The 11,258-nt window shown below is 45.2% G+C and overlaps 1 protein-coding gene across 3 annotated transcripts in view; it reads left to right on the plus strand.

Moving 5' to 3' along the window:
* Positions 1-8,202, plus strand: part of DCLK1 (doublecortin like kinase 1) — a 406,473-nt gene extending 398,271 nt beyond the window's left edge. For all 3 annotated transcript variants that reach the window (XM_010589360.3, XM_023547224.2, XM_023547226.2), the window contains one exon: positions 4,443-8,202. In XM_010589360.3, the coding sequence (XP_010587662.1) occupies positions 4,443-4,500 (58 nt within the window). In that variant the 3' untranslated portion in view covers positions 4,501-8,202. The remainder of the gene's footprint in view (positions 1-4,442) is intronic.
* The last annotated feature ends 3,056 nt before the right edge of the window (positions 8,203-11,258 follow it).

Genomic DNA, 11,258 nt, shown 5'->3' on the forward strand with positions numbered 1-11,258 from the left:
TTGAAAATCGGCTTGACGGTCCTGACAACAACATCCCAGTACATACAACAGCAGCTGGCATTGTATATTTTTTAGACAACTGTCTTAGAGCTTCGTATTTGTTTACCACTGGTCAAATCCAGACGCAGGGGATTCTTTGCTCACCTCTAACCTGTGGTGGTTAATACCAACAGGTGATAATGCCAGCTTCAGGTGCTCTTCCCACAACACCACCAAACCCAGTGCCGTCGAGTCGATTCCAACTCATAGCGACCCCATAGGACAGAGTAGGACTGCCCCATAGAGATTCCAAGGAGCACCTGGTGGATTCGAACTGCCGACCCTTTGGTTAGCAGCTGTAGCACTTAATTACTATGCCACCAGGGCTTCCTCAGGTGCTCTTACCTGCTCTTAATGAAGTGGTGACCTCTTGGGGACACTGCTGGCGAAAGTCTGCTGTGAGCCCATTCACACTGATTCCCACAAAGCAGCCAAGCTCGAACAAAATAACAAATAAAATCAGAAACCTGCAAGGAAGCCTTAGGTATCTGTGGAGCAGTAAGCCTGCACCTGAAGACAGCAGCCTGACTTTTATACAGACAGGGGTCCAGGGACAGAGACTTGACCTCTGAGGATTTTGTGATTGATAAAATTTGTCACTCAGAAATGGTGGAAAGGGCCCAGAGTTTAAGTTTGTGACGCAGGACCTCAGGGGATGAATTATGTCTCAATTTTTTTTTTTTTTTTTTGGTGGAGGAAAATTATCAGTTTGCTCATATATATATATATAGTTTTTTTACAGTGCCTTTTTAAAAGTATGTAATAGCAGATAGGCCATCTCTTTGCTGAATTCATCTGTGTCTCAAACTGTGTTGAGGGCCAAAGAATTCAGTCATCAAAGAAGAATTGCACAAATTTTGGAGACAAGATAATTTTATAGGCACAATTAAAATTTTAGAAATAGTCTATACAACAGTGCTTACTGTGCCAAGAAATGGGGCTACCATAGGTGTGTTTTCAACAGAGAAATGCCTGAGCAGAATTAGTGAGGCTATCAATTCTACCTGACATAGTTCGATCATATGGGACATAAATTGTATCCTTAAATATTGACTTGAATACTTCTAACTTCTTACTCTTTTGTGTTATGGAATTACTTTGGGTTCTATTCTTCTGTTACTTAGAAAGTCAAGTATGTAACTATTTAAAATAATTTAATCCTGCATTAATTAAGAACCATTTATTATGTGCCTAAGATGTACAGCACCAGCCTCTGCTAGGCACCCTGAAAAGTGCAGAGGCTTCAGGTTCTCATAGAGGAGTTACGTGCTCCCTGGGAGATTGCGCACAAAAGAGGCCAGCGTGCCGGTAGGTGCCAAAAGCTCCATCAGGACAATACGCACCTAGAAGGGAAAAGGAGATGTGATGCAGGAGGTGAAACCTGACCGAATGTTGGAGGCTGATGAACACCTTGAGCCAAGATAGAGCGATGAGAAGATTAAAGTCCGTTCAGAGAGATATCCGTTAGGACTGCTTTGATTGCCAAGGAAGAAAACCCGAATCAAATTGGCTTAAGCAAAAAGGAAATTCATTAGTTTATACCCACTGCCGTCGAGGCGATTCCAACTCATAGCAACCCTACAGGACAGAGGAGAACTGTCCCACAGGGTTTCCTAGGCTGTAACCTTTACAGAAGCAGCCTGCCCTGTCTTTCTCCTGTGGAGCTGCTGGTGAGTTCGAACCGCCAGTCTTTCAGTTAGCAGCTGAGCACTTTAACCACTGTGCCACCAGGTCTCCTTCATTAGTGTGTAGGCTATGAAAAGTCCAAGAGGCAGCTTTGGCATTCATGATGGAGGAATTCAGTGCTCAGTGGGGACTTGGTTTCTTTTCATCTCTCCTCTGCACTCCTGGTGACGGCTTTAGTCTCAGGCTGCATGCAGTACCGGAGCCCTGGTGGCGTAACTGACTCGACAGCAGTGGGTTTGCCTTGGTTTTTTTTGCACACAGCCATGGAGTTGACTCCAACTCCCAGCAACCCTGTAGGACAGAGGAGAACTGCTCCCTAGAGTTCCTAGGCTGTGATCCTCACAGAAGCAGATCGCCAGGTCTCTCTACTGAGGAGCCTCTAGGTGGGTTCAAACTGCCAACCTTTTGTTTAGCAGCGGAGCGCTTAACCACTGCACCACCAGGGCCATGCCTTCTGATCTACAGTTACCTACTTAATTATAGCACAAACAGTTAAGCCCTAGATCACTAACCAAAAGGTTGGTGCTTCAAACCCACCCAGAGCCGTATTCAGAAGACAGGCTTGGTGATCTGCTTCTGAAAGCTCACAGCCTTGAAAACCCTATGGGGCAGGCTTCTGACCTACACTTAATTTTAAAATGTTATCTTATATCAAATTAAAAAAAAACGAAACCCTTTGCTGTTGAGTCGATTCCAACTCTTAGTGACCCTGTAGGACACAGTAGAACTGCCCCACGGAGTTCCCAAGGAGCACCTGGTGGATTCCAACTGCCGACCTTTTGGTTAGCAGCTGTAGCTCTTAACCACTATACCACCAAGGTTTCCTATATCAAATTGTAAAGGAAAAAAAGAGCCTAGCTACACAGCCTGGCTGTTTAGAATCCTGTTTTTACCTACAACCTCTCTGTGAGGGTGGTTGAGAATTATCCTTGCTCCTATCGAGTGGCCGAGAGAACAGAGAGAAGGGTTCATCCACCTGTGGATGAGGCTGGACTTAGAATCCCTCGCCTCAGGGCCGTCTGCGCGTCCTACACCTGACTGCCTCCATGCGGTAGCGGAACTCAGCCCGTGGCCAGTAGCCATTTGTCTCTCTCTGGAGAAGGTAGAAGTGGAAAGTTTTTATGACGAGGAGAAGAGTTTGTATTACTTCCTGGATTAATGACAGAATGGTTTAATGTGAGTCAGACTAAATAGAACATCAGTTTTCCACAGGCATTCGACTCTCCACAAACAGAACTTGTCCAGTGTGCTTTGAAAGCAAGATACCATGTGTTGTAACTTTACAGTGTTTTAAATAAAGTTAGGAATTTGGATTTTATGATGCTGAAAATAACGTAAAACCGGTGGGTATAAGAACCAAGAAGTATATAGGAGGGTCCTTAAAAAATTCCACAAGTAAAAGAATCAAAGGTGGACGTTTCAACAAAACAGCTATTGAATCATTGTATTAACAGCCTAGAGAAATGAGAAGTGGATTATTAAACTTGACCTCACTCGCTGGTTTGTAACTCTGCTGTGCAGCGTGTGGGTTATCTTTAAAGCAGATGGGTTGAGCCTGACGAAGCCGCTTTCTCTGCTCGTCCTGCAGGCTGTCTCCCTTTCTCTGTCTTCATTTTGGGGCTTTGACAGTCCTGTTTGAGACCTGAGGCTACCCTAAAGCTGCACTGCAGTTGTGTGAGGGGGCTCAGTTTTCACTTGGTTCTCCGGACCAGGCTGGCTGTAAACTTCTCTCTGTCCTTTGAAGAAGTTAACAGTAAATGTTCAAGAGGCAAAATGGTGGCACAGAGCCCGGTGGAGGAAAAAGAACCTTTTAAAAAGCAGGCTGACCTCCAGGCTACAGCCTCGTAAAGAGGGACTTCCGAACGCCGATGCCTTCAACGTTTATGTGTGTTGCTGTATTTTTCTTCCGTTGTGTATTCTATGTGTGTTCTGTGCTTTTCTGCTCTCTGTGTGAGCTTTCTCTATAATGACTGCCTGTCCTCCCCACACCCACTAAATCTGGGGCGAAGTCATGCCACTCCCAATTTTGATGTCAAAGTAACTTCCAGAGCTGAGGCGGGATATCCCATCCTGGACATCACCTGAGGTTTCCCCAGGAAGAGTAAGGCGTAGAGACCTATGCAGCTCAACTCCAGCCTCACAAATGGCCACACACCACAATGAAAATGAACGTTTCAAGGGAACTTGGAGGGATCTTTCCATTCGGTTTAATTTCATTCAAAGCAGCGTTCAGTTCCAGGCACTGGTTTCATTAACATTAACCCAGGGTTTCAGCCTGGCTGCCTCATCAGCAGGGAATAAGATCGTCCCGAATGAGGAGGTGCTAACGTGTGGAGCCTGTGGTTCTGTCTCCCCGTCTGACAACTTCATCACCTTTCCTCTTTATCGCACAGCCGCCCTGAGCTGAATGCTGATGCACATGGGTGTCAGCCTGCCCTCCACCATCACGGGCGTCTGGCTGGCCTGGGATGGGAGCTAGTGGAAATCTGGGTGGGGCTGGGGCCAGGTCAGACCTCCATCCACCTTGCCAGTGCCTGCTGAATCGTAAGGGTCGTGGGGAGCAGAGAACTCCCCAGCGGTGTTGACTGTGAAAACTTGGCAGAGAGCACCCTGGTAGACGGGTTCTTTGGTCCGCTTTGGCCTTGAACTCCAGCATTGGTTATGCTGTCATTTCCCGCGGCCTAATTGTCCTCTTTCTCATTTTATGCCCCCGCCAGACCACCGCTCTTGATAAGGAGAGGCAGGTTTTCCGACGAAGACGCCACCAGGATGTGAGGTACAAGGCCCAGCCGGCTCCCCCGGAACTCAACTCAGAATCGGAAGACTACTCCCCAAGCTCCTCCGAGACGGTCCGCTCTCCCAACTCACCCTTTTAACGAGACCCCCGGACTGGAAGCCCTAGCTTAACCCTTTGAGACTCGTGAGGTTTTCCAAATTGATGTCCAGCGGTTCCATCTGATTGATCTAGCGCTGGTGCTGGGGCGGCCACATGGGAAGTGTGTTCTGGTCTCTTGGTGGTGGTCAGCCTTCACTGAGTGAGACAACACGGGGTTTTTGTGAGAATGGCGACTTGCTGCTGCTAGGGTGCTCAAAGGGTTAAGAGCAATGCACCATTTTTTTTTTTTTTTTAATAAGTTAGAAGCAGTGAATGTTTTTATCTGTCAAGCTAGGATCTGCAGTATGTAAAATAGCACACGATAACCCTCTGAGTGCATAGAATTCTACTGAGAACACCTCTTAGGGAACTCTCCAGGCTTTGGACGTCTGCTTACACGGTTCATGATCTCGCTGCAGATTCAGGGCTGTTGATTCGAGGCTGAGATGTCCGGCAAGAGGCCATCTGAATGACATCTTGCTTATCCCTTTACGTCAGTGTACAAAAATGGCAGACCTAGAACTTAGGCATGAGCACCCCTCTTTCTTCACAGGAGCCCTGGCGGCACGGTGGATAAGCACTCACCTGCTAATCAAAAGGTTGGTGGTTCAAACCCTTCAGCCACTCCTCTGGAGATAGACATGGCGGTCTGCTTCTGTAAAGACTACAGCCTTGGAAACCCTATGGGACAGTTCCACTTTGTCCTATAGGGTCGCTATGAGTTGGAGTCGAGCCGACAGCAGTGGGTTTTTTGGTATAAATGACTGGAAGGAGCCCTAGTGGCTCTGTGGTTAAGCACTTGGCTGTTAAGGCAAAGGTTGATGGTTTGAACCCACTAGTGGCTCCAAAAGAGAGAGACCTGGTGACCTGCTCCTGTAGATTACAGCATCTGAAACCCTGTGGGGCAGTTCTACTCTGTCATGTGGGGTCTCTGTGATTTGGAATCAACTTGAAGGCAACAGGCTTGGTTTTGTTTTTGGTTCTTCACAATCCTACTAAGAAATGATTTTGGCAACAGATGTGTAACTGTCAGGCCCGGGTCCCAGTTGGAGGGAGTTGGCTTTGTGGCAAATAACAGCCTGACCCAGAAAATAGGTGGTGACCCCCAAAAACTTGTCTCCATGTGAAGATGTGCTGATGACGCCCCAGAAATGCTGCTTCTACATCTGCTGCTTGTGCCGGGTGGACCCGCAGCTCACCATCCCCCACTGGTGCTTGGTGAGGTAGGGTCTGCTGGTCCCTTATCAACTTCTACAGGAAAACAACTCGTGGACAAGAGCAATACATTGCCAGGTGCTCTGTGGGGCCGGGATTTCAAACAGAAAGTGGAAGCTGGAGCCTGTTCTTTGTCTCGCCTGGCTTCTCATGCACTGCCGTCTTGAGTATGAGAGCCACACAAGGTGTGAGGTCCACATGTAGGACAGCCAGGTGCTAGCAAGGTGGCTGAGGGGAAAACAAGGTGGGAAAACTGTTCCGGAATGTTCTGGAATAATCCTGAAGGGGTTTTTAAGGAAATAAACTGCTGGGCAGACAAGTCACTGTACACCTTTAAGCTACACTGTTAGTCCTCAGCCAACGGTGGTGACTGTTGGAAGCTTGGTGGAGAATGCCCCAACGGACAGTTCCCTCGGCCAGCCTGGTGAACTCCAGAAATGGCTCCTTTGTCATTTCCTACATACAGTCTCCAGGGAGGAACAGAACGGGGAGACCTAGAAGATACCCCTGGGCATCAAACTTCCCTAAAATGACCTTCTAACACCATTTGCAGCTGTCCAGAGGAACGTGTTTATTTATTTATTTTTTCCCTTTCACTCTTTTTGGGCCAAGATCTGTCTGAAGCTGGTGTTTTCCCTCCTGTTACCAAATCTGTCTCCCCAGAGAGTTTCTTACGGAGTGTATCGCGTTTCAGAATGGAGGCCTGCTGCTTCCTGTTTCTTTGGGAACTCACATTACTGCAAAGCTCAAGAGGAGTGTAGCCCTGGTGCCTGGGAAGCAGGGGCCCTACCTAGATGCCCTCCAGAGGTTTGCTCAGCTCTGTGGCTTAGGAGACAACCAGCGAGTGGTGTCTTACAAAATTAGCATCTTAGCGTGGCTGATGTGCTTAGCTTGACTGAATCGCTTAGCTTGGCTAAGCTGTTCTTGTTTTTTCTGTTTTGAATTTTGCCCCCTTCAGGAGATTTTAAACCATACTTAAATAGCCTAAGGAGCCCTGGTGGTACAACAGATAAGCGCTCAGCTGCTAACCAAAAGATTGTTGGTTTGAACCCATCAGCGGCTCTTTGGGAGAAAGACCTGGCGATCTGCTCCTGTAAAGATTACAGCCTAGGAAACCCTGTGGGACGGTTCTACTCTGTCTCTTGGAATTGCTATGAGTCGAAATCGATTCGACAGCACTCCACAACAACAAAATGACCCTGAACGGATCAGAAATGGCTGCTTTCTGTAGAAACTGCAAAGCGAAGCGCCGCTCTAAGACTAAGGAGACTCAGCAGGGCCTCAGCTCTGAACCTGTGGCAATGAAGAGCCCCACGGGCAGGTGGCTTCCCCACAGCATGCTGTCATTTTCCTTTCTTTCTTTAAATTACTGGTCTGCAAATTCTGCGTTTCCCGGGGACTTTAAGTGCATTGTCACTGCATCTCGTACACAGAACCTACAGGGTGCAGCTCAGACCGCCCCAGTCCACCTGAGGGGAACTCTGTGTCCCTGCGTAGTTGGGGGTGGCTTTCCCTGCCCACTGCAGAAAGGCCACCCGGAAGAACACAGGGCCTGTTCGGCACAGGGTGCCATGGCACGGCTGTAGAATGTGAGTGATCTGTGCCAAGTGAACAGTGGAATGTGGCCTGTCAAGTAGAAGTATTGAGTCATCAGATGGAACGCAGTTGTTTCTGCCCTGAGCTGCCGAGATCCTGAACGGCAGAGATGTGCTTAGAGGGTTAGCAGACAAGCTCAAGGCCTGCTGATTCCGTGGGTGTATCCAGACTGCTTTGCTTTCAGCCCAGTGCTGTCCTTTTTTTTTTTTCTTTCATGACATTCTTCAGATAGTTCAAGTTTGAAACAAGTGGTGGCGTTCTTCAAGGGATTTCTATAACCAAATCGATCTTATTTTTTATTTCACTTATCATAGAACAAATACGTACCATGACGGTCTCTCTGTAATTACCAATTTAATCATGCCAGGAGTATTTCCATATTTCCTTTCTTCCAAGTATTTAATATAGCTCTTACGATGGTGGCCTGGGAACGGGGACTATCTTCCTTTCTTGTCAAGACCCAACCATGTGGTGTTTTCAAGGGAATTTTAAGGTTCACTTTTCAGTTGGGTAGTAGACTAGTTAAAGAAAACTCTTTCATTACTTGCATTGTGTAAACCATCTCCGTAGATGGGAACTGTTCACATGAATGAACACATTTTTTCTCGACATTGTAGCAGAAATCATTTTATTCTTCATGATCAATGGATATGTGACTTGCTCCAGACTGTTAGAAGGAAATGTTAAGATTTCAGTCATTGGAAATGTTTTCACAGTAGCCCTCATCTAATTTACACGTGGTGCATATTAAAATAAGCAGAGAAAAAAATGCAAATAAACTGCTGAAAGTCCTTGGTGTGTTGTTTTCAATGCGGCCGCACGCCACCAGCCCATCACCCCAACCCTGGGTGGCAGCTAACAAGGCCATCAGATATTGTTGAAAGAAAGCAATAGATTCCTGGATGAAGGCTGAAACTGCCATCCTATACCCTCTGAGGCGTATTTCAGTTTAAAAAGAAAGAGAAAGAAAAACTGGTTCAGAGGGTCACAGAGCTGCCGTGTGGTCAGGGCTCTAGCACATTAAATCACCGTTGTTTGGTGGCCAAGGGCACCCATAAGACGATGTATCCCCCATGCTGCGTGCCACTGTGCTGAGGGAAAGCTTTCTCAATATTGTGCTATCTGGCAGCCCTTCCCTGGGTAAAGATTGGTCAGCATTTCCATGATCAACTTCTATTTTCATAGGTTTTTAACTTGACCATTAAAAAAAGTGCCCCAGGCTGAAGTTTGTAGTATAGGGCCGGGACCAAAGAGTGAAGGTTCGCTTCCTGTTTCTGTCTGGTCAGAGTTTTTGTTGTTCTTTTCATGAGAGAGAACAAGAAAAAACTCTGGTATGTCCCCTCCTTAATGGTGATGGATGTGGGGGTTTTTTTGTTTTTTTTTTAAATAAGTCACCCAGCATATATTGTAGATAGCGTATCTTTTCTGTCATTTGTAAATCATTAATTTTTTATCACACTGCCACATGATTTTTTTTTTTAATCCAATCAAAAGTTTAAAAAAACTTTAAGTCAGTCAGTTCAAAAGTCAGTGCTTCTCTCCCGCTGCCTGCCATTTCCATTAGGAATTTGGGGGGAAATTATCTCAAATACGCCCTTACTTTGCATTTGGTGATAACTCCATTGAGACTCATAGTGACCCTACAGGACAGCATAAAACTGCCCCGCAGTGTTTCTAAGGCTGTAATCTTGACGCTGGTTGTTCCAACCGCCCACCTTACGGTTAGCAGCCAGGCACTTCACCACCACGCTACCAACTTCTTTGGTGGAGAGCATGAGTTTCCTTATTTCATCGTCAAATTTCATGAAAACTTTCTAGCCTGTTGGGGAAAATAGTGATTAAAATCACTTCCATTATTAACATTTTTACCAACTCAGAAATGACAAAGCGGAGCACAGAACAACACCTCTTAAATGTTTTTGGTTTAAAAGTGAATAAATAAAAATCAGGACAAACTCAACATTTGGCAGCTGCAGGAGTGCTCTAAAAATTGCTTCATGGTGGTTGTATGTAACATAGTAACAAATGGGGTTCCAGGGTTGTCAGAAGGAAACTTTAATTTGTATGTAATTACATACTTGAGGGGGGAGGAGCTGTCAAGCCAGCCTTTTATTTTTTAATCATCTCAAAAACGCAATGATCCATCCAGTAACAGGAAGGGTCGTAAACTGGTGGGAAACAGGAAATTCAGTGTAGAGGCTTAGAATGCCTGTGGTTGGGTTCACTTTTCTCTTTTCCTTTTTTGCGGGGGGGGTTGGGATTCAACACTGAAGCTGCGTGGTCATTTTTTGCTGAGTTTCTAGCTGGCAGATGTTTTTATCATGAGCGTTGCAGCATCTTGACCATGGAGACAAGCCAGAGGCCCAGTTTTGTTCTTCTTCCCTAAAGGAAGGCCAATCTCACAAATTAAACCATACCTGTAAATTTCCTCAACAGTCTTTTTTGTTCAGTTGAATTGGGACCCTTGATGTTGCTTTAATGTCCAATTGTGTGTTTTTGTCTGTGATATACTTTCCTCATTTAAAGTAAGTAATCATTCTAAAAGCCTTCACTTAAAGTAGAATTTTAAAAGCATTGGGAAAGATACTGTAATGTCAGTTCCTTCCAGGCTAATTGGATGTGGTAAGGAAAAAAAAAAAACAAAAAAACCTTGAATAGTTCCCTAGGGATACTTTCTCAGTTGCCATTGACATTAATTTTTGCTGCGTTCATAGAAAAAAGAAATTGAAACTGGCCCAAGGTTAGAGTCATATCCTTAATAACTATTTTTTTTTATTATTTTATTAGGAAATTAATAGTAGCTTTTTTCATTCTGGCTGAAAGAAAATTATTAAAGGATTAGTCGAGTGTAAAATTAAATAATATTCTGCTCATGCATACTAAAAAGGTGGGCTGGGAACTTGATAAGGAGTCCTGGTGGCACAATGGTTAAGCGAACACCTGCTAACCTGAAGGCTGGTGGTTTGAACCCACCAGCTGCCCCATGGGAGAAAGACCTGGCGATCTGCTCCCGTAAGGAAGACAGCCTAGAAAACCCTGTGGGGCAGTTCTGTTCTGTCCTATAGGGTTGCTGGGAGTTGAAATCAACTCGACGGCAATGTTTTGCTTTTTTTTTTAAGGAACTTTATGCACTCAAACAAGTTCCTGAAAGGTTTCAATTTGGTACAAGAAAAAAATATATATTTCCTTTAAAAATACTGAATGTATCAATTGCTATGTGGATCAGATGCCTTAGACTAATCTTTGGTTTTCAGATTCCTAACGAACTAACTGGAAACCCTGGTAGTATAGTGGTTAAGTGCTATGGCTGCTAACCAAAAAGGTCGGCAGTTCAAATCTACCAGGTGCTTCTTGGAAACCCTATGGGGCAGTTCTACCCTGTCTTATAGGGTCACTATGAGTTGGTTTTTTTTTTTTTTTTTTTTATGAGTCAGAATTGACTCAGTGGCAGTGGGTTTGGGTTTTTTGGTTTTAATAAAATAACTAGGAGCCTGGTGGTACAGTAGTCAAGCTCTTGGCTGCTAAACAAAAGTTCAGGAATTTGAACCCACCAGCTGCTCCAAGGGAGAACTATGTGGCAGTCTGCTTCTGTAAAGATTACAGCCGTGGAAACCCTGTGGAGCAGACCTACTCTGGCCTGTAGGGTCACTGTGAGTTGGAATCGACTCCACAGCAACGGGTTTGGTTTCTTGGTTGTTTTTTTTTTTTAATGAAATAACTTTCAGACTATTTGTACCTATGGTGAAAACTTGAATGAGACCCAGTATTTTTCCCTAATCCCTCAGTTTATGCTAGTAAAGTAGGCTAATGTGGAATGGAGTTTTCTGTGATAAATTACTATGTTCAT

This window comes from Loxodonta africana, chromosome 17 (genome assembly GCF_030014295.1).
Source record: "Loxodonta africana isolate mLoxAfr1 chromosome 17, mLoxAfr1.hap2, whole genome shotgun sequence".
In the NCBI taxonomy this organism is placed as follows: domain Eukaryota; kingdom Metazoa; phylum Chordata; class Mammalia; order Proboscidea; family Elephantidae; genus Loxodonta; species Loxodonta africana.